Genomic DNA, 24,214 nt, shown 5'->3' with positions numbered 1-24,214 from the left:
CAACACCCCGAGGATCTGAGCAGACAAATACACTTAACACATCGTGGAAATGATATATATACGTTGGATTTTCTGCTACATAAAAAGGGAGAACACGTAGGAGGGAGGAAACGTGGCTCTGCAGAAGCTGCTGTGCCCATCTCTGGCAGACACTCACTTAGAAACTCAATAATTAGTCATGGCACTGGAAAACAAGCTCACACTGTGGTTTTGTTGGCTTCGACAAGACGAAGCAAAAGGGAACGTGACGAAGCAGAAAGTCCTTTAGGTTTTCTGGGCTATATATGTACTCCTTCTTCCCCTTCATAAAAGCAGAAAGTCTAATATGATCTGACTTCAAATTTGACTTTGCAGCTCATGGTACCTGTGAGCAACAGCTGACATTTCATTTCCTCTGCTTCCAACCACATTCCAACAGCAGAGAAACAGGAAAACGGTTCAAGGACGTTCCCATCTTCACAACGCCAGATAATAAAAACCAAAAAGTGCAATAAAAAAAATCAAAGAAAAGCCAATTTAACCACTGAAAAGATTTCTCCCCCTGCTTCTATGTGAAGACCTGGCAGTCCAGTGTGACCTTTGTCCTCAACGAGGGTCTCTTCTTCTGTGTCCCTAACATCGTCAAAGACGTCCATTATCACTTTCTCTGGTCATGATGCCAGATCTGTGGTGGTCTTTGAGCACAAAATCTTTATAAATGAAGCCCTTTTGCAATGCTTCACACCTTTTTTTTTTTCTTAAGTCTCTAATTTGCAGTGGGGACTAGTTTTCTGAATCTTTCGTCCAGCTTTTCAGCTATAGCTTCATAATTATAAAAGTAGATGTTTTTTACCCTGTCCCCGTCCGCCGCTGGTCTGAGCACTGCTCTTGGTGAGAGTTGAAGTTTTCTGTTTGTGAAAATCGTGGCCCAGCACAGCCTTCAGATTCTCTTTGGTTAGCTCCAGCTTCTTCTGTAATGAAACGTGAGGCTCCGAGTCTGCAGAAGAAGTTTAAAAAAATAAAAATAAAATGTTCAGGTCCTCCTTTTTTTTTCCCCTTCACAAAGAAAAACAACTAAAACCACAAAATGGTAAACGCCCACACACAAACGTCACCTTTGACTTTGATCAAAACTCAGATTCTAAGCTGTTCGCGCATCTTTTCTCGTTTTTTTTCAGACAATCGTCTAGTTTAGCCCGCCGTCCCGTCAGCTCTGATGGGACACTGAGCAGCTGCCACCGTTTGGAGCTGGGGCTCAGCCAGCACCGAGAGCTGGAGGAGGATCTTCGCAGGGGATAAAAAAATCTCCCCGACCGTGCAAATCCAGGCATATATAATCCCACCAGCTGATATGTTTAGCTGCTGTCAACAAATTATCACAACTGCCTGGAATAAAAATAAATTAACCAATATGATTTTAAAACATTACGATTAAGAGCTGCTCTTTTTTTCCTCTTGGTTTTCCAAATATGATTTCCAGTTTCTGCCTGCCAAAAGTTCTAATTTAAATGTCTACATTTTAAGTGGATGTCTTTGTAAAATGCCATCAGAAGGTAAAAATAAAGAAATTAACAAGCTTGACTGCAGCATCATTGTTGAATATCATGATAATGGTATCAGAAGTGATAAACTGAAGCTTTCTGTATATGCGCCACACGTTGTTTTGGTGTATTTCTGTGGGCAGGATTACAGCACCACATATAGGCCTGGCATAGCTACTGTTAGTTTTTGTTGATGAAACATTTTTAGAAACGGTGCAGTATTTATGCGGGTATTTTTCAAACTGACAAGAAGAAAGATTGTTTTGGAAAAACACTTTCCGTTATGTGTTTAATTAAGGCCCCTTTCACTTTGAACAACAACATGCTTGATAAATAAACTTTTCCCTGCTTTGTTCCACGTTCCTGAATGCCCTCCTGTAACTTTATTATGCTCTTTACAAGTGGTGTCCAATCCTGGTCCTGGAGGGCCACAATCCTGCATGTTTTAGTTATTTCCCTGCTCTTCAGCAGGTCTTCAGCTTCTGCAGAAGCCTGTTAATCCCTGGCATTCAAATCAGTTATGTTACAGGAGAGAAACACCTAAAACATGCAGGATAGTGGCCCTCCAGGACCAGGGTTGGACCCCACTGCTCTATACGACCACCTTGGCACAAACTCTCCCAGATTACACAAGATGGCAGCTTCAAGCTACCTGACCACACCAATCTACCGCCACAAGTATTACATCGGCACTAGCTTGTTTCCATGACCGTGCCATAATCTTGGTAATAACTTACTGAAAGCATGAGGCCAACATGGCAACTCCTGTGTTAAACTATCAATGCCCAAGCAATGCCAGTGCACACAGACCCCACATCATGGATACACTACGATGACAAACCTTGCTATGGAAGTTTTGTGCAGCTCAAAACCCTCCATGGCCTATCACACTCCATCACATATTAAGAAACCCGCTGCATTGTTAATTTGCCTTAATAGGACCCTGCAAAGACCATCCACATTCTGGATGATTTTTTTTAATGTTGTAGTGGAGTCATTGTCCAATGTGAAAGGGGCTTAAAAACAAGTTTACGGTTGACGGACATCGTGATAAAAAAGATTAAGGTGTGATTAACACAGATGGATGCAACAAAAACCCATCATAACTGACCATAATCGGATTTTTACTGCTGTCAACATAACTTCTGAGTTACTCTTTATTGGGGGCTCTCACTCCAACAAATGATGAACATAAAAGATAACACAGGAACAAGAAAACATTCTGTCCTACTTTGCACATCTCCGTTGAAGGAGGTCTTGTGTTGGAGATGACTGCTGTTTGTCTTTGAGGCATCTTCTGTGATGATGGCACTCCCGTCAGGGTTGGCGTAGAAAAGGAGGAGAGGCTGGAAGTGACCTTTAATACACTTGGTGACCACATCTTTCCACCTGGAACCAATCTGCAGCAATAAAAACAAGAAAAGCTAAGTCAAAGACGTACGTTTAGAGGGACGGATTCTGTGTGTGGTTTGTAACACCCCATTTAAAAGCTATAATGAAGCTTTAATATTGTTATCAAACGGTCACAAAGTCAAAAAATTAAACCTCAAAAGGAAAAAAATATATATATTTTTTTATGATTAAACAACACAAGCTCATTGGCCGCGCTGTGTGAGCTGCTTGTTTGGCCCCACAGACACCACAAAGGCAGACTGCAGGCGAACAGATGCTCGCGTGCTCCTTAATTAAGCAAATGACAGAGGAAGAGGAGGAACGAGCCAGGAGGAAGGATGGAGGTGGAAAAAGCGCTAAAGAGGAACGAATGCAAATGAGATGAAGAGACAAAAAAAAGTCAACGCAGCGAGATGATTTTAATTAAGGAAATTATGACTTAATGTGTGTACTTAAAGTTAAAAATCAACTGTAGTTAATTTATGCAATATTGAGGTACAGTTTTGTTTATTTTATAATTGCAATTTGAATTTTCACATTCTTCCCCTTTGCTTGGTTTTAAAGATTTCCAATGGTTATTTTAATGTTGATAAATTTGTTGGCAATCTAAAAAGAAGAATCTAAAAAGAAACTCTCCAATATATTTAGCCAAATTGTTGCTCCTAATTGTTGCTGTGTTTAGTATAATCTGATGGTTCTGTTGTTAATTACATGAAAATGATAGAAATCCTCTAACAACCAAAAGGTACGGTGGTGACCACGTTGTCAGGTTTTTTTTTTATGCCCTAAATAAGCAGTGACTTAGCCACAATGCAGCAGGCACTGAGCAGCCAGGGCTTCAGGGAGTCGCAGAAATGTCGGCCGGTTTCGATCCAGGAATGGGACTTGGCACAAGCCGAGTGCTGTAGCTCCTCCGTCCCTCCTGGGAGGGTTTGCACACGCAGCACAAGCTGGTGATGGATTGACGCAGAGCCAGCCAGCCAGCCGGCCGCTCCACAGCAGTCCCCGAGAAAATTGTGAGACAAAGAGCTTCTCGGCGAACACACATCACAGAAATGTATTAAACCCAACGGAAAGGAGACAAGATTCTACAGCTGGGAAAGGTTTAGAAATTGAGCTTTACTTGAGCCCTTTTTTTGGCATTTTCTCACAAAGACACCTAACCTGTATATACTTGAACACTGCAGTGCAGCAGTCTCAGTGATGCCACCTCTAAATCCAGAAAAATGATCCATAAAATAATAGAAACCCATGAGGCTAAACTTTGATCAGTTTTGGTGCTAATGTGTCCAAAAGAGTTGGACATACATCTACATGTCAATCCAGTTATGTGCTCTTTTTTTTAGAAAGTAATTAGACTTGGCAAAAAAAAACTTAAATGTAGATGGAGAGGGAAGAGTTTCCACTCTTTCATGGAGGAGAGGTTTGGTGTCTGGGAGGAGGCGCCACTTAAAATCAAGGACAAACGGTCGGAGTGATAACAGTCGAGGTGGGAAAGCACGGCTCTCACTGCTGGTTCTGAGCGGAGGACGAAAAAGACACATAAAAGCCTGCTTCATATCAAAGAAACAGAAAAGATCCTGCTGGTAAAAACTAACGTACAAAAAAAAAAATCGTCCCATCTGTGTGTCGGAAAACTACGACACTGTGATGATTACCAATAAAAAATAAAACGATAAGGTACGTACAGAGTAGAAATATAAAAATAGACTCATTGCAGTTGTTAGTATTGTGAAAACATGTAACTCCTTTAAATGTACATTTGTTGGCTTTCTGTGCACAGCCTGAACTTTAGTGTTTTGGTTCTAAAAAGATGATTGCAAACAAGATTTCGTATTTTTCTTGTAAATCATTCAAATCCTGGAACAACTTCTTTAAGAAAACCCATCAAACCAGTAAATAATCTCTGTGTCTAACTGTTCAACACCAACGACCTCACCTCTTTCACCGTTGCGTCGTCAAAGAAGACCCATTTGGAGGATTTGGTGTGGTAGGCGAAGGCACAGTAGTGTTGGCTGGTGTAGCAGATCATCCCCACGAGCAGCAGCTCGGCCTTTTTGGCGCGCTCGTCTGTGACCCGGTAGAAGAGCTGTTTCCACAAACAGGGGGCACAAATAAATATTCGCGGGGAGCAATAATTCATCCGCGTCCAAGCTGAAGTTACTGAAAAGTGGAAGTTCTTCTGAATACAAGAAAAGTGCCGTTGTTTCACAAGCAGCGCAAAGAGTGCTGGTTTCTCTCGGCCATATTTCCCGAACACCAAAGCGCTCTTACATTCTGAAACGTGAGGTTTCAAAGCAAACCAAACGGGGGGTGAAGGAGACCTTTTAGCGCCCAATAAAGTCACATGAAGGGCTCCCTAAAGAATTATAGCTTTTGTGTCGGACTGATGTGAGGGAGGGTCTGACAAGTTCTCCTGATGGCATACTTTGGAAGCGCTCTAGAGGGAGCTGTCAAATACACGGTTTAAAATGTTATATAACGTGTGGACTGTGTCCTGATCTGAACTACCATGAATTTTTTTTCTTCTTGTAAACTGCATCTACACGGCAAACTGATGCAAACAAGCTGCTGAGGGATAAATGTTTAATAAACTGGGCCACATTGTAGCATTTGTGTCAGTGTAATTGTGCAGAAAGGGATCATTTCAACAAACACATCATTCTTCCTTGGAATAAACTGCGTTCGGCCCACACGTTCGCTTCAGAGGCATTCCCACACACAAGAAGATTGGGGGGGGGGGGCAGAGGGGGAGCTTTCTGACGAGTTGACAGAGGCCAGTCGGGGCTTTTTGATCACTGGCATGGGCCGAGCGGGCGCTGGGCGTTAACTGCTTACGCAACAGCACAGACTTAACAGAGAAATAAATCCCCTCTTTATTTCCCACATATGTTCAATTGCAACCAAAATAAACTGACACTAAGATGGAAAGGAAGAGAGGAAGTAGCTTTATGGAACAGTTGTGTAAATGGGGGAGAGAAAAAAAAAAAAAATCCCCTAATACACTGACGATTTTAATCAAGTTTGATGTTCTGATAGACTCTCCCCCACAAAGCCATTTTTAATTTAGTTGCAGACTAAATTAAATGTAAATGATGACGGCTCACCGCGGAGAGGCTGAGATGAGGCCCCAGAGAGCGGATAACGTCCTCGGTGTGATCCGACTGATCGGAGTCCCACACAAAGCCGATGGTAACGATTTCCGGGCAGTTCATGAGGACCTGTCTGATCCTGATCCTCTGACCACAGTTGCTCTGAAAGACAAAGACAAAAACATAAACATAATAATATTATTATTTAAAAAAAACAACCTTATCTGAATACAATGTGGATTGGACAGTTTGTAAAAGAAAGAAAACGGTGAAAAATCCACTTACGGGGCAGTTTCGAAGGTCTCCGATCGTACTTGCTCCTTGTAACACTTCCCCAAAAGACTCATCGCGCCGCTGTGTCTGTTGACTAAAAAGAAAAAAAAGAAAATTTAACAAAAATGGGGAGGCATAAAAAAGGGCAGCCCCGAATCTGTAACAAAAGCCGAGCTGTGACTTTGTGAGAACACAAAGAAACATTGAACTTGAGAGGAGCCCATAAAATGTTTCGTCTCTTACCAAAGCGCAGTGGTGGAGATGTAATGTACCAGTTCTGTGAACGGCAGCGGGTCGGAGGAAGCCCCACAGCTCCGGCACACAGACTGCAGGGGAAGAAGCTCAATGAACAAAAAGCCACAATCTAAAGAGAATGCATTAAAAACCCCTGCCAAGGACTCATGTAAAAATGACACTTTTCCGCATAAAAGTGAGATTAAAAAACACATTAGGGATCCATATTTATTTCTGAAGTTATCCATCTTCACCCAGATCTTGATAATATTTGTCAAACTGGGTGGAAGTGGAACCAAATCCACAAGCTTTGCCCCAAATGGATTCTGTCCAAAATTAATCTAATTTGTTTGATTCAGAGACAGTGCTGGTTTGGGTCAAACATGGAGACAACGATGGGCATCAGTGCCAAAGGGAAGGGAGCTTTAAATGTTGCTGGAAACACCATCTGTGATAAATAGCTCTGTACAAAAGTCTTGTGTCATCCCTCATTCCTAATATTTTGCTTCCAAGAAACCAGACTCTTTTTTAGTTTGTTTGTTTGATGGTCTTGATCGATAGTCCTTCAGGCTTTCTGGAGGTCTTTTAACTCTGACTCTGATCCATCGGGTCCAAAAAGGCTCCTAAACTTACAGGATGAACTTGTGTTTTTTTCAACAAGTAACAGAAAATGAAAAGAGCTGTTTAGGAGCTTCAATATTAGGGGTGGAGGGTTATAATTTACTTTTTAATGCATCGCTACATGGATATAAATGATTCTGAATCAATTTTAAAAAAAGAAAGTCTAAATTAGATTCATAAAGATCCACAATATATACATACACATTTTGCACACTATTCCACCTGAAGGAGGAAGTGAGAAAACAAAAGAAAAACAAAAACAAAACAAAAAAACAGCCAGTGGAGTATCTAACAAACGACATCAAAGTTTCCACCTAACTCGGATGATCTGAGGCAGATTACAAAGTCCGTTGCAACTTTTATTGTGAAGGATTTACGTCTGTGCTACGTTTTCACACTTTGAAGACACAACAGAACCAATCATCAAAGCCACTCTCACACTCTAATGGGACTGAAAACATCGAGGGAAGCAGTTAAAGCTCTAACATGTGACCCATTGCCACAGAAACTTATGTTGATGTACTCAGCGTATTTTTATTCATTTAGTTCCCATAATCTTTTTTTGGAATGAAAATTTGTTTTATACTGTCGTGCCGAGCAAAATGTTTTTTTAAGTTTCTCTGCTTGTCTGAAGTGTGATTATAGAGGCACCTAGATGTCTCCATAATCACACTTTGGATCGGAAATTAATCGAATCACGATGCGCCTAAAAGATTCCCACCCTTTTTTTTTTTATACAGGCGATCTGTCACAAAGGAAACAATACATTCTACTTTCTTCAGCTGATTCTATGAATCTGAGCACCAAAGATAACACAGTTTGGCCTGATCTCCAAAGAGCGGTCACCTGAAAACCTGCCATGGAGAAGACGATTAACTGGAGGATAAAACATCTCTAAGGTCCTGTGTCAGGTCTTTGGTGGACTTTTTTATTATTATTATTTATTTAAGAAATGACTTTCATCAGCTGTAGATCGTTTTGTTGTTTTTTTTAGACTCAACACTTTATTTATTCTCCAATTTTCTTTTTTTTTTTTTTTAAAGCCTAAACTGAACAACATGCTGACACGGTCACATTCAAGGATGGGGCAGAAAAAAATTTTCAAAGACATTCAGAAAGACTAAAGAACTATTGATTAAAACCACTTTAAAATAGTTCAAGAAGGTCTGGCTCCTTGGAGGCAAATTATAAAGAAATTAGGTGTGGTTTAAAAGTTCTGACCGAAGCTGTATTTGCTGCTGCTGCTGCAGAGAATCTGACAAAAAAAACAAACACCCTCTGTTTTCCACAAGGGGTGACCTCGTACAAAAACATGATGGATTGGGCATCTATTATCTCAGGCATTGATTCATGTACCCATCTGTCTGTGTGTGTGGGGGGNGGGGTGGGGGGTGGGGGGGGACTCTAAATCCTAACCCTGACTAAGAATGTGCTCAAACTGTCCACACCCCTCCACAGAGGCCATGCAAACACACACACACACACACAACCCACATGAACATCTCCTGAGATGGATGGAGCTGAATCGACACACAATGTCCCAAAAAAAAAATAAAAACGCCAACAAATATTTTGGAAGCTCTCAACGGACCTGTTCATAAAGCGCCATGGCGAACTTCTGATGCGTGATGCAGGACTGGGATGTGCAGGAATCCGTCTCCTCAGACACGATGTGCAAGTGGATCCTCTCCAGAATATTCTCCTGTGAAAAACAAAAAAGATATAAGTCACGGGACGAAACGTTTCCAGCTCTACAGGATATACTTGACAGCAGGTGTTTAAACGAGTTCAGGTTTGCGAATGGTGTTGTAAACAGCAGAGTGGTCAAATATACTTAAGCTGTGCTCGCAGTGAACTCCTGGGAGCGTATTAAATATTAAAGCTGAAAGGTAGAATAACAAAAGGTTACGAGCCAAACTTCACAGCCTGTTAATCTGACACTGGTTAACTCTGCTGAACTTTGTGCCTTGTTTTTGCTCCATAACATTAAAAAAAATGCGAAGCTGGCGTTCCTTAAAGAAATGCACATCGCCCGTCGCCTCGCACGCCAAACTTTGAAATCAGCGGTGTCCAATCCTGGTCCTGGACGGCCACCCTTCTGAATGTTTTGGATGTTTCCCTGCTCTGAATGCATGAGTGATTAACAGGCTGCAACAGAACTGGAAAACATGCTGAAGAGCAGAGAAGCATCTGAAGCACGCAGGATAGTGGCCCTCCAGGACCAGGACTGGACCCCGCTGATTCAAATAAAGATCCTGTGCGATCTGTTCTGTACGCCACCGTCTCGCTCGTCCCTGGGAGCTGCTTCCAAAAGGCTGAAAGGAACATATTTATCTGGACAACAATGGAATGCAAGTAGGAACACCATGGGGTTAACGTAGCAGTCATACAGCTCTGTGCTAAAACTTCAGTTCAGTCGAGGAACAATAGCTAAAAGGAGCTCATGGGAATAAAGAAAAAGAGAGAGAGAGAGACAAATATAAATGAATCTGTATCAGTTCTGTGTACACCAAAAGCTCTTCTGGCAAGTAATAAATCACTACTTCCAAAGTAGTCTGAACCACTTTAATTTGCATCACATACCAGAACTTTAAAAATTGTTTTGTTACAAAAAAGGCTCTGATTGAATACTGTCCAAATCTTTTGAACTATAGGTATATTAGGTATCAATGTGATCAGCTTAAATACAAGAACCACTGCCTGGTGGATTTACTTCCATCTCTCTACTTTTTGTAAAACAAAAATCCAGCATGGAGGAGAAAACTCCTCAGTTAGTAAAGCCAAAAACAGGACGCAGATACAGCATTCATACGAGCTGGGCCTTTTAGTTTTTAGCCGAAGTAACAGCTGAATGTGAAACTCAGTGATGTGGTTGACCTAAATCTGAACAGAGAGAGCAGATTCAGATACTTTTTATTTATCGATTTGATTTGTGATGGAAAAAAAGCACGAATAGGAGTTCCGATAATTGATTTACTTCACCAAGTGCTAATAAGTTTTGATACTAACTGCCCTCAGTCAGTGTTTGTGTTCAGGAGGTAAACGTAAGGTTGTAAATCTGACTTTGTATGGATTTAACTCTGTATAGAGCCTGTGCAGCTTATACTGAAGAATCACGTTGTCCGTTTATTTCTCATGCATTACGAGCGTCCTATGTGAGTTTATTGGGATTTTGTATGGAGTCCTGCTAAAAGTAAGACATGCTTGGTAATAAGTTGTACAAATCGTCAAGGAGACGAACCAAACCCTGGCATTTCAGGGTTTCTAAAGATTAAAAAAAAAGTTCCAAATGAAAAGCAGCAATTAGAACAGATACGTGTCATGACCCTGATGAAGTGCTGAGAAAACAATAAAACAAGACTATCTAAGCAAAGCAGTCTCGGGTCTTGGCCGCCCGCCCGCCCGCTCGCCTGCTCGCACGCCCGCCCGCCCATCTATCTCCTCCTGTCTGAAACAGAACAGAGTTCATGGCGTCCTGCTCTGAAGAGGTTTTGACAACAAGCTTTGTGTTGATGTTTGTTGTGAGGCGCAGCGTGCCGGTGACTCACAGTCCGGGGCTTAAACTTCAAAACCTCAAAAGTGTCGCCCTAGCCTGCGCCTGGGAGGAATATCTACACAGCCAACGACGTTCAGTAACACGATGCTAAATGTGTATAGCTGGAAACAGTAAAACAACACACAACTATAACTGCCTTCCATCACGGTGGAAGAAGCAGTCTTGCCGACAGCACTGTACAGTCTCTAGAAAAGCTTTTGTTTTGTGGTTTGTTTTCTAGAAACATTAGTAGCCACTGGCACGTGTATTTGTGGGAAGAATAAAAACTTCTTCAGGCTGAACAGAATATTAATAATTCATTATTAAGTCATTGAAATATCAATGTGCGCAATAACAATGGCAAAAATTATTTCTATAATTAAGTCGATGTGCATTGTTCGAAGGAATGCCACCTGTCAGGCCAGAGTTTGCAACTATGATTATTTTATTTTACGTTGAGAAATAATTAACATGATTTTGATCAGACCTTAGAAATAACAATATGAATGATCTCAAAAGACTTTGCAGGATCTCACGGTCAAAGTATGTTTTGTGAATGACTCTCAGCTATTAAAAGGTCAAATTTTTGACGAGTTATGGTCATTTTTGTGTTAAGAGTCATTAGCTGTGGTGGTCATCTTGAATCTTTGACTCCAAAATGTTACTCAGCTGCACAGGTACATGCAGTGATTGCCTTCTAAGAGTTTCATTATTATCCATCCATTGGTTCATGAGGTATTTTGCTAACAGAGAGACACACAAACATGCAAAAACATTATTGACCGGCAACAAGTGTTTTTGACCAATCCAATGAACTCCCACTGCATAAAAGTAATCAACCCAGATTGTAAAAATAATGCATTTTTATCCTAAATATTATGGCAGCACAGTAAGCTGTGGCGTATAAAACCTGTCATGATGATGTTTAGTGCGGCAGTAGAAGGAGTTGATGGGAGGGGGCGGGGGCGGGGGACAGAAGCCGTTTCAGTGACCTCGCCAAACGGTTCGTTGCAACATTATTCCTAACTGCTGCGCCGAGTCGCACACAAGCGAAAACACACAGATGCCTCCTAAAGTTGCCACGGGAACTTACGAAGCACTCGGCGGCGTCGTCCATGAAGCCCAGCTGGAAGCGGTGCTCGTCCTTAAAGGTCTCCGCCAAGGCGTGACGCAGGTTGTCGGAGGGCAGGGCGCGTTCTCGACTCTGCTGGAACTGGGAGAAAAGGCCCTGGCGAAAAGAGCAAAAAAGTTTAACGCTCGCGGCACGCTGCCTGGATACACGACCTGATATGTCCGCAATAACAAGCAGACGGAACTACTGTGCTGACTACCGTTTTGCTCTTTTTAGCTTCTCGCTAGCATTTTGATTTTTTGCAAAGAATGTCATTTCTCTAGTTGTCATCCAACGGGCTGCTGAAGATGTCGTACCTTTAACGCACAGAAAATGCAGGATTCTCCGTGGCAGAAATGCCCTGGTAGCTGTCTCAAGCTGCGTCTGAAGATGTCCAGGTGCCATAGTACCTACGAAAAGAAAGAAATGGCATAAAATTAATCCATAAGCTTGCCAATGAAGGTCTTTGTACAGGCTAAACTAATCAGGCCAACATGGTGATCGGTATAAAAGAAAAAATAATGATCAGAAACAAATGGACATTAATGTAAAGAAGGAAAATAAAAAATGTTATGTAAGAGAACATTGGGTCTTTAGTTACACATGGCATTCAGTCTCCAAGGTCACAAGAATTAAATCTTTTTTTTCTCCCCCCTCCCACGATAATACAGCCAAAGGGAATGATCATCTGGAAGCAGCTCATCGGTTGTCTCACCCTCTGAGTCACAGTCCTCTTTGAGACTGGCCTAACTGTGACGGCAACAATGAATCATCTCACCAGCCAGCACTCCACTGGTCAAAAGCAACCTTTCAGTCCATCCGTAAACTGCCAGAAAACTCAGACAGATTTAGACAGTGACAAAGCTCTGAGTTTTATAAATAAATGATGGCCCACGAGGGTGGAACACATCGTTCAGTCTCGTGTGGAGAAAAGGAACAATTAATAAAATGGGAGTTGACAGAGAACATTGGAGCAACCTTACTTCCTTTTAAAGTTAAAAAAAAACAACAACTAAAAGCAATGTTTGTTCATCCTGAATGACTAGTACTGAGAAACACCTCCTTATGCAACAATCTCAACTTGTTAAAACAGTTCTGAGAAAATCTTTTGCTTCTTGTTTGGGGGATTTTCAACCATTAGTCCTTCTAACAACTTCCAGTTCTGTCAGATTCTTGGATCGTCTACATTCTGAGGTCAACCCAGATCACATCTAAAGCCTCTTTGGTCAGAAACTGTGAGGGCCGTTGTAAAAGAGCCTGCTTGCACCATCCGTGCAGATATTTGTGGATTTCTTTTTGTGCTTAGGAATAATACCCTGACCTTTCTTTTGCATCCTTCAGCTCATTTGCTTACAGTTGTGGTGGGATGTTTGGGGTTACTGTTGGCTGGTATTCAACTGAATTCATTCCTCTCTCCACCACTAAAATGGTAATTTTCACTACTGGCCAACAGAGCAGCTGGAGACATTTTCTTTTTGTGAAATTCAGCACACTCTTACACTGAACCTCTATTATTATTAAAAGCCAGAGCGTAGGACTTTATGAAATGTATCAGAGTTGTTTTGATACATATTCACCAACTTCTCATGCAGCGGGGATGCAGAAAACATTTTTTTTTCTTCTGATGACCTTTGGTCTTTATTTGTCAGGTCTAGCAGGACTGCAGAAAAGTGCACCATTAGTTTAGAGCCTGTTAAAACTTTGTAAAGGCCTTCTGCAGTCAAACAGAGCTTTTGGTTTCACATCCCATAACCAGTTTGCTCTGAAAATGTTGATTTTCCAGCCCTAAACTTGGCACTCATTATTCCAGCCAACAGCCGTTTCTTTATGAACCAAGGAAATGGCTAACCTTAAAATTAGACCCTTTTTTTTTGCTTTACAGGGAAATGTTTTGGTTTTTAAAGAACTGCTGTTTAGAGGAGTTAAAGGCTGTAGAGATCTGAGGAGTCGAGGGATTTTATTAAGGATGAACCGATTGCTTTTCAGGTGACTGAAATTGGCCGATTTTCAGCTTGATCGTATTTAGATCAGTCACTCAAACTCCAGTGTTTATTTGTGGGCAGTGACCACACTATAGCAAAGTGCAAACGACTGCTAGCTTAAACCCTCTGGAGTAGAATTTTATTGAATGAGGAAGAAATAGAAAGCAAAGCGTACAAAAATAGATAAATACACTGTATGTCTTCTGCTGGGCAACACAGGCTGCAGCTTTCCTTTACAGCAACAGCTGCTTAAACAAGTGACTAAAAAGCCCAACTGTTTTCTTTTTTGAGACCTATAATTTCAGAGCATAAGAAAAATGTAAATAATGATTAACAAATGTTTAGTTAGTTTAATGTTTCAATACTTTTAGAAAATCCCCTGAAACAACTTCTTTTCCATCAGACCTCCTATACTCATCCCAACAAACAAACAGGTAAACGATGGCTCAACTCCACTGTATTGTAGAACTTTTGTTTGTTAAATATAATATATAATATGTGCAAACTAAAAGGTGACATTTTTCTACTCACTTCCTCCATGCTACTTTAATTTGTTGTGTATAAAACTGGGTGTAAATGAATTAAAATGGAGGTTGTACCTTTTCGTTTTGTTACAAATCATGAAATGAGTTATGAATGAACACTTCTGGTTAAAACTCTGACACAAAAAGGTGACTGAATTACTAGATTGACATTCAGACACCAAATAGGAATAAAAATTAACCCTGATTAAACCATAAATGGGATGAGAGAAGAGCAGAACTAACTAGAAAGTAATGAGGAATAATTAGAAATAAAAAATAAATAAATAAAAGATTAAAAAAAAACTACTGTCATGGTAATGAGTCTGATTGTTACCAACCCAGAATAATATTTCAATTATATTGTGGAAAAACAAAAAATGATTTGTAATCTATATTCTGAAATCAGCAGATCAGAACTGCACAAAAACTAGAAATCTAGTTTTTATAGAAGCTTTGCTAATTTAATTTAATTCACTTATATATCTCTAATTCCCAGTGAAGTCATCTCAGGGCTAAGAACTTGAAAACAAATTGTTGCAACTGGAAATTAAATACAAGCTGGCTAATTCAGTCCAATTTCAACTCCATTTAACACAATCAGAACCTTTATTCCACCTCTTGGCTTCCTGATGACTAATACGGGTTTGAGACATGAATGAAATTAAATCCAAAAGCTCTAATCTCTTAGTAAAACCAAACTTTGGCCTCATGTTTGATTAAAGCAACAGACCTACCTGTACAGCACTGTTGAGGAAGCAGCTGTTCTGGCCCGGTTCATTCAGCAGTCCTTTGGTCGGGGCCAGAGACATCATGCTTCCCGGCTGGTAAGACTTCCCCAGGTTGCCCCCCGGCTTCCTGAAGAACTTGTACCACGCCATCGCTTATTGGAGTTTGCCTCGAGCCGGGGCGGGACAAACTGGGAACAAGGAAGGTTGTTGGAACGGCCTCGAAAGTCCAAGGCTAAGTTATTCCACGAGCTGCAGCGGCCGCCCTGCAACACATAGGCTTCAAGTCTGAGTCAGCAGCTCGCCGAGAAGCTCCTTTTACTTCCTGTGCAATGTTAAAGTCTTCTGAATAAAAAATAAAAAAAAGTAAAGCACCTCAAAAATGAAAAATAAAAATTACAATCACAATTCCGGTTTTTGTTTGGACAATCCTTGGATGTCAAGCTGTCTTTTTCGTCGATGAAGATGGACTTTCAGCACGCAGAAAAATGGCTTGATCATCTTGTAAAGCCGCTGATCAAAGCTTTACAGCTGCTTGCAGAGGAGATCGTAGACTCCTGTCAGCAACATGGTCCTGATGCTCTCAGTTCACCCGCAGCACAACTTCATCCAGGTAAGACTTCAAACACGGCCAGGCTGTGAAAGAAAGACAGGGAAAAAAAAAAAACATTAGACTGAGAGGAATTTGAAAGGCCAAGATAGAGCTTAATATCACACCAGGCTCCATATCCACTTTAATTTTCTTCTCTTCCATCCTTATCCATCGCTTTTATAAAACGTGCAACAGAGTCTAAAATGACAACAAGCTTCCGTCTCTAACGCCACGCTTCCACATTCAGGTCAAACTGAACTTCTACAAATGTAAACAACATTTAAACATTAACTTTTTTTACAGATAGCCTTTGCACTGGAGGTGCGTTCAGCACTAATTTCAGGTTGTATTTTAACATGTAAACAATGTTGGACTCCTATTCCTGAAACGGTAATGACAGGAACAAAAGAAATAGGACAATATGTGCACATGAATGATACTAGACTATTTTGTTTTATTATTTTAAATATAAGCGCTGCAGCATCGCCTGTCGAATTTATACATCTTTCATTGTTGACAACAACCTACAATAACTACAAATTCACTCAGTTGTCTTTGTAATGCCCATAATTTCTACTTCTAGGTAATATGTTATTTGTGCCTCTAACAAAGATGCTAGAGGCAACAGATTCTAAAATGACAACAAGGCTCTAGCAAAGATGCTAGAGGCACACTGTTGCTTTGGATGCAAAGAATCCAAAGCAACAGTGAAAACAACCCATTTTGACAAATCAGTTGAATCAGTCTTTATTTTAAAAGTTATATTTTAAAAACTTAAGTTCATAGCTGGTTCCTTCACTGAGCATTTTCTGTGTACCATAGTTCTGAACCTGCCTGCTCGAGTCCAACACTTAAACCTCAGCAGATTTGGACAAAAACCAAACAAGAGCTCAATCTGAACTCATCTGTCAGCCATTTGTAGCATGTGGTTTTATTCTTCCACTTTCTTGATTACTTAGTTTAGCACTAACATTCTTTTATAAACTCAACAACAAAGACAAACTGATCTGACCAATTTTCTTCTTTTTTATTAATATTATTATTATGATTCGACCAGGAGAGGACATTCTACTGAATTTGCAATTCAACTTATAAAAACTTGCAGCCTGTGCTGCTTCAGGAACGTGGTGACAAGCGTGAACAGTATCTGCGGTGAATGTGCACGGTGCACCAGAACATAAAACTAAAAAAATCAAAGTCTGAGAGGTCTGATGGATGAATACATTTGTGCTGAGCAAGGTACTGAAAGCTACAGTATGTTGAGTGATGCATTTGTGAATGCCCCAAATGATCCATAAAGTCAGAATGTGTAGCATTTGATAAGTTTGTTGGTGTTTTCAACAGTCCTTTTAATCTGAATAGAAACAAAGTTTGTGTGAAATCTGACTGCATGTGTTAATGAGCTAAACCTTTGGTGTGAAAGTTTTTACAGCGTAAAGAAGAAAACTTGACATTAGCTGCTATCTTTAAGGTGTTTTTCCACTTTTCAGCCTTGCAGAACCTATCAGAAGTTCATTCAAAAACTTTAAGCCAAAGTGGGATGTAATAATTTCTTGTATTATGGTGCACTTTTAGGTTTTACAGCAGGAAGCAAAAATGTGTGTTAAGAAGTCCCTCCAGGAAGTTGCGATCGCAACACAAATTCGACCCGTCTTGTTAAATTGTCAATTATTGCCCAGTTTAGCAATTTTGACCAATTGCCACAACTTTTCGGCAAACTTGATCAATCCTGTCAGCCCCCTGCCTGAAAAGTCATTTATTCTGGTGTTGAGTGTTAGAACGAAAAACTGCCCCACTTAGCAAAAACAAAGGAAACTTTCTGTTGTTAAAGTCTCGACAAACACACAAGTTTCAGTCTAAACCTGCTGAACAACACTGCCGGCGTGGAATTTCAGAAATCCTAAAAAGCTGTTGCCACTATGGACGTCCACAGCCGTCTATGACAGCCTAAAGTTCAGCGTTGACCCTGCAGAATCAGCACCGGCACATGTTTCATCTAAATATAGAAAAAAAAAGGTTCTGCTTCTTTTCTGCACAACTGAGCTCAACAGGACCGGCATTCCATTGTGATCAATTCCGCTCAGAGTTGCTCAAGAGCTGCTGTTGCGGGATTAGCTCCAGGGCCGAGTTGTTTGCAGAAATCTGTACGAACCACCTGTACAGGCACAACGCTGACGTCACAAGTCACGAGCTGCTGGTATCGGTGTGTCACAAGTCATCCACTATCAGGAAAAGCTATTCCAAGTAGGAAGTCTGAAAGCATTTCTTACGCAATCACTCCAACTTAACCCCCCTTGTTTACTGCTTCTTTTAATTAAGTCAGCATTATGAGTCCCGGGCGTGATATCAGCCGTGCTCCTTCACCCGCGAGTGAAAACGACGCCAAATATCATCACGCTTATATTTATCAACGTCCGACTCGTGGCATTAAAGAGCGATGCCAGCACATGTTTTGTGTTGTGACAATGCTGACGGCAGCAGGAGTATATATGGCCCTGCCTTTTTGTGGCTGGGAGGTTTTATTGCGTTACGGTGGCCCGTTTGATAAACTGCCAACCTCAGTTACATTATAATCATCCTTTTGTCTCAGCAAAAAGGACACTCGCCGACTCCCGAGTCAGTCAGCAGTAGTTTCATTAATTTAAAGGATTGGGCTCAATTTTAAAAGCACAGGTTTTGGCGATTAAGCCAAATTGTGATCCGAGTTTGACAAAACTGCAGATTAAATACTGTAAATAATAATAATTATGCACAGATGGCTTCAACATTTCTACTGTATTCTACTTGTCATTTTAACACACACACAAAAAAAGATACTCCCAAAAGAGTTAAAACCAGATTCATCTTAATCTTTTCCAGATAAACAAAGAAACTAAATTTCTGCTTCCATTTTTATGAAGCTAGGTGGAGAAAATGACTCAGCTGGCCACTGACAATACTGTTCAGACGCCAAGTTTAAATCAGCACCCGGTCAAAGACAAGAAGCCAGTTTAAGGTGTGAATTACACCATTTTGTTGGGACTAATTTTTCTTTTATCAGACTGACCCTCACAAATTTCCGTTAAAACCCTCTGACTTTATATTAAACAGAGATTCGTGCATTTCTTTCTTTCTGCAGATCAGCAACTTAAGTTTAATTTGGGTTCATTTTGTCTTTCCTAACCATGCAAAAAAAAAATAAAAAAAAAAAAAAATCACAGGTTTTTCTTTTTGCAGTTAAGCCACAAGTGCTGAAAAATGTGTTTAATCATATGCAACATTGGTGAATAATCAGGAGCAGTGTCTGTTTGCTTTGAGATAAGAGGAAAATTAGGTCAAAAGTGCAGCCAAAAGTAACAAAAGGAAAATCTGGAGGTTAAAGTCAAACGCACTACACAAACAGTAAAAGCGTTTTACGCTTTAATTTGAAAAATAGCGGTTATTTTACTGTGAATGAAGCCTTTGTTTCCATAAATTGAGCATAAATGCTCCTTTTTCCCTCAGAAATAATGTATTTTTTACATGCAGAAAGTAACACTTTTTGAAAAATTTCTGATTTCTGATTGAAGTGGGAATGAACCAAAATGAGGCAAAAATGTTTAAACTTTCTTAGTCATCTAGTTAAGATACAAATACAGGGACAGAAAAGGCTTCTACCTTACTAAGAATAATGAAAACATTTTATTTGCCAAGCCTAAATTCGACAACCTAATGCTTAGAATTATAAAATACAAATAAATTTAAAAACTTAAGTAACAATCATTGTTTACTAAATCATAGTAGAATAGCTTTAGGTGCAAGTCATAATAAATAAAAAATCTCTTGTCTTGTGAGCAGCACAAGTCTTCCTTTGTAAACAAAGGTTTTCTCAGAATTGTCAAGTCGAGGAATTACTCTTCTTTTTTTTTTTTTCTTGTAAAAAGGAAAAATCTTCAGCTTGCACCTTAAAGCACTCTGACTTCGCAGAGTCTCGGCAGCTTTGACGAGCCTGAGGAATCTGTGAAATGTGGACAGACTTGACGTGAAAGCACCAGGAGTCAAATACTATGATTTATCTACCAGCGATCAGTTTGATGGATAGCCCCATCAGGAAATATGTAATTGATGCCGAGAGCTTCGGCTGATTCAATCTGTGGTAAAATAAGACCCACCTGTTGGACGCCTGCGACGACGGAACAGAAACCGTGAGGAACGTGGAAAGGAGAGGGGAGGTTCTTGATGTATTTGGAAGTTTTTAGTTTGGTCCGACAGTTACCTCTGGGTAAAAACAACCCCATCAGATTAGCTAACAATCCAAATGGTGGGTAGTGATAATACAATACACATACAAACCTCGGCGCCAATTGATTTAGAAAACATTTCCATCACGCTGATGAGTTATACAACTACAAATCAGCTGAGGTTTCCATCCTGTTGGCCTCAATTTTAACTCAATGTTGATGAAGAATCAAGTTCCCTTTTGGGTATTTTAAAAAAAGCAAGTATATATTGTTTATATGATCAATAGGTGTAATTATCTTGTATTAAATTATCAAAAAATACATTTAAAAAAGGTATTTCAGAGTTTTGTTTAGTCATATTTATGTTAATATTGGTGTAAACATCTCATCCAAATAAACTGTCCTCGTTTCTGTTTTAATTAAGATGTTTTGATGTCTAATCTGTTCAATAAAATTGAATTTCAGCTTCATCGCCCACCTCCATAAAATGATGTAATTGCCTGTGTCCCTGTTTAGCTGTTAGCAAAATATCTAACACAACCATGGTGAGATGGTAACGAAACTCTCAGAAAGTAATCCTTCAGTGAACATCTACAACTAGTCAGCTGTGGCCGCCATCTTGAATCCTGCCAATTCCAAAAGTAGCTGAGAGTCGTTCACAACATATATTCAAGAAGCTTACAAACCGTACGACGTCTTTGTTTAAAACTTTGGTGTGCGAGGCGGCGCAAGGAATGCTACCAAGTAGTTTTAAATTTTAAGGCAGATAAAGATTTGCATGGCGTCTACACAGAAATAAAAAATATTCACATCCCAACAAAGAAACAACTCTGTAATTACTTGTAGACGTAAATCCAGTGAGCACTTCCTGAGAGTTTCATTAAAATCCGTCCACGAGTTAATGCAATATTTTGCTAACAAACACATAAACAAACACACAGACACAGGCAGAATCCAATCAGAGTTGTCGTAGAGACCAGAGGTCCCCAACCCCTGGGCCGCGGACCGGTACCGGGCTGCACAGAAAGAATTATTAACTTACAGTATTTCCGTTTTATTTATTTTCAGAGTCTGAAGGACATTTATTTTGAAAAACTGACTGGATTCTCTCCACTCCATCCGTCTATGACTCCCTCTTGATGCATGTCAGAACGCTTATCTAGGTCACGTGATCCGTTACCGCTAAAAACAAACCCAGAAGTTAGCAAAATGAGTAAAAAACAAAACGTCTCTGGAAGCCCTCGATGGGACCGTCTGGTTACTGAGAATAAAATGAAGTCTTCGAGCTGCACTTTGTAAATTCAGTTCAGCTCAGTGTTTCCACCTAAATTACCAATCTTTGGGTGTTAAAATGATGATTAACACTTTCCATGTTTTATTCAGGCCCTTTTGACTTGTAACTCAAGCTCTTCATTTCAGATGAAGTCATGCAGACTTCTTAAAAAATGTGACTCATATGTTAAAACGTGAAGAACAAAGTCACATTTCCCTCATTTGTATTCCACTCTCAGCACAATGTCGCCTTGGATTTACCACGCCGCTTTTTCACATTTTCCCAGTTTTTTTTTTATTTAGGACTTCTAAAACCATTAAGCTAAATCCTCAAGGACACGATTCAAGTCTTTGGGCAACAAAGCAGCAATCATTTCCTGTGTGGGCTTCCTGTGAAAAAGGCTTGGCTCTCGCTCTCTCTCTCTCCAGCACACGGTCACTGTGATCAGCCTTGTGAAACAGAACAGGTCACCCACACCACGCTGAGTCACCCATTATTTCTTACGTCCAGCGGAGGAAAAAGGAAAACAAAAAGGCACAGCTCCAGGATCTGAAGAAAGTCCTGACTGAAATATAACATCCCCTCCTCTGCTCTCAGAGCCGCTTCCTCTCCCGTCTCCTTACTCGACAAGAGCTTTCCAAGAAATTTCGAGTGCGGAGATGATTCACGACTCTTCTTTAACTCCAATAAATCGCACCAACTCATTTTGTTAAACATCACTGCTCGGTGAGGGCAACCTGGACCACGGCATTTAAATCAATGTTACTTAGGTGTCACACAATTTAAGATTTTACCAATATGATGGGAGAATTTGGGGTGAATCATATCCAGTCCACAACAATATCACAATCCACAGGGCTCAATCTATTTGCAACATGTAAACCTTGCTATTCGGGGGCTGTAAACAAAGGAAAGTTTTTGTGAATATGGAAAGTTTTTTATCAAGTCCTCAGTATTGTCCTTTCAACACGTCATCCCCCCAGGCACAACCATTTTGCACCATTGTTTATTTCTTTCCTCACCCAGTAATCCTATCCCTGATCTTAACCAGATTCCAACCCTTATTTGCCCTTTAAAAAAAAAAAAGTTGTTTTCAACGGATTATTAACCTTTTCTTAGCTTACTTTCTAATTAATCTTTAATTTATGGTCCTCATCCCCTGATTCCAGCTCGGATCTTAACCCAGTTCTAACCAGATGAGTTGATTATACTAATACACATTTCTTCAAATCAGAACCTTTCAGGTTCCGACCCTGAAAACAGCAGCCGCAAAGACTTGCAACCCTAATTATTGCAGATTGATGTTGATAAAAATTGCGAGTAAGACCTAAACAACCTAACAGCCTAAAAAAAAAATGAAAAAATCAATTCATGACAGCTGTTTTTTAAATCTATTTTATAACAGTTATTGCAAAAATGTAATATTAGTAACCTCCTTTTTATTTTTTTGGAAATAATCTCAAGACCCCTAGCTTGGCATTTCACGACTCACACTCCCGACCCCAAACTTTGGGAGCTTCTACTTTAAATCATTTGCTCTCTAAACAGGTGCCAATAAACCCATCTCAGACGGCTCCTTTGTGTTTCCATGAAAGTCAACATGACTAACAAGCCTGCAAAGTTCATCATCATGTAACAAATGTTTAGCTTTTAGCCTTTAGGAATTAGGGAATCATCTTGTTTGAGCTAAAATGTTTTTTGTTTTTTTTTGCCTGTCAAATAGTGTTATCTTTGATATTTTTTATAGATTCAACTAAAGAAAATAGGAACAAATTGTGTTTACATGACAAGCAGCTAATAACAAACTGCCTAAAGATACATTAAAATAACATTCAAATGAAAAAAAAGTGGTTATATACCCAACAGAAAATAAGTACGAAATTAGCCAAAAAAAAAAAAAAAAAAAACAAAGCCTGAAGAACTACCGATCAAACCACTTTAAAGATTACAAGGCAGCGTGACACTCTAAACGACAAGTACAAGAAAACTGGAGGGGATGACTCCAGACCTTTGCACAGAGCTGTATATCTGTGTCAGGGAAATAAAAAATGTCATTTTCAAACCCAAACACCTGAACTGGATGTTTGAAGCAGCTTTTAGGAAACGGTGCTCTTGTTCCTGGTACACTCGCTCAACGTGCCTACAAACTAAAAAGGAGGTGACAGGGGACTTGGAGCCAAAAAAAAAAAACAAAAAAAAAACTGGTTCTTCAGCATGCCTCTGTGTGTGCTTCACAGTATTCGCCTTAATGGAAATGTTCCAAAACCATCAGCACAATGGATGAGGGAACAGGATGTATTCACCCTCCTGTTTCATCATGACTGAGCTTTAACAAACTGGAGTGGAATCGAGTGGGAGAAACAGCTGTCCTCAAAAAGGATGAGCATTCCTCAAAAGAATGCATAATATGAGATATTTTCCTAACAGACAGAAATGGTTTAAAGTTAATGGAAAGATTTTAGGCAAAGATGTTGAGCAACGTGCAGTGATCGGGGGCATGCTTTCAGGATGACTCTCAGCCACTTCCACAACAGATTTTAGCTCAGTATCTGTAATACTGGCTAAGTTAAAGCCAATTTCTGTGCTTTCTAAAGACATCTTGAATGAGGTTTCATTAAAATCTCCTGAGTGGCTCGTGAGATATTTTACTAACAGACTGGCAGGGCTGACTAATAGTTGATGCAAAGTTTTTTTTTGTTTGTTTTTTTTTTAAAAAAAGATCTCACACAATCAGAACATGTGTTGGAGAAGACTCTCAGCTACTACCACACCAAATTTGAGCTGGATATCCCTAAAACTGACTGAGTTATAGCCATTTTGAACTGGGTTGTCTCCAAAGGTTAATCAGTTGTCTATCCAGGAATTACTTTCTACGAGTTTCATTAAAATCCGTGGATCGGTTCGTGAGATATTTTGCTAACAGACAGACGAGCACAGACACGGGTAAAAACATGATCGCCTCCGACGGGCGACAATAAATATTCTGAATGTGCTCCTTTTTAAAATAAGAGTTATACAGGAGTGAGTTGCTATGAGTCCTCACATCCCACACAAATCACACACATGACAGATTGTTGAGCTCATTCTGAAGTTACACACCTTGAAAGCTGATACTTTAATCGCCTCTTAAGTGCCAATAAA

At 40.0% G+C, this 24,214-nt stretch overlaps 1 protein-coding gene across 4 annotated transcripts in view; it reads right to left on the bottom strand.

The window, feature by feature from the left end:
- LOC108234869 (inactive ubiquitin carboxyl-terminal hydrolase 53-like) overlaps positions 1-24,214 on the bottom strand; it is a 37,329-nt gene that overhangs the window by 12,352 nt on the left and 763 nt on the right. For 3 of the 4 annotated variants that reach the window (XM_017414449.3, XM_017414451.3, XM_017414450.3), the window contains exons 2-11: positions 15,019-15,645; positions 12,096-12,188; positions 11,761-11,895; positions 8,724-8,834; positions 6,521-6,603; positions 6,290-6,371; positions 6,020-6,166; positions 4,852-5,001; positions 2,752-2,920; positions 833-976 (exon numbers count right to left, since the gene is read on the bottom strand). In XM_017414449.3, the coding sequence (XP_017269938.1) occupies positions 833-976; positions 2,752-2,920; positions 4,852-5,001; positions 6,020-6,166; positions 6,290-6,371; positions 6,521-6,603; positions 8,724-8,834; positions 11,761-11,895; positions 12,096-12,188; positions 15,019-15,162 (1,258 nt within the window). In that variant the 5' untranslated portion in view covers positions 15,163-15,645. The remainder of the gene's footprint in view (positions 1-832; positions 977-2,751; positions 2,921-4,851; positions 5,002-6,019; positions 6,167-6,289; positions 6,372-6,520; positions 6,604-8,723; positions 8,835-11,760; positions 11,896-12,095; positions 12,189-15,018; positions 15,646-24,214) is intronic. The other variant, XM_017414452.3, reaches the window with a different exon arrangement.

Source organism: Kryptolebias marmoratus, linkage group LG7, assembly GCF_001649575.2.
Source record: "Kryptolebias marmoratus isolate JLee-2015 linkage group LG7, ASM164957v2, whole genome shotgun sequence".
NCBI lineage: Eukaryota > Metazoa > Chordata > Actinopteri > Cyprinodontiformes > Rivulidae > Kryptolebias > Kryptolebias marmoratus.
This window is presented reverse-complemented; position numbering and strand designations above follow the sequence as displayed.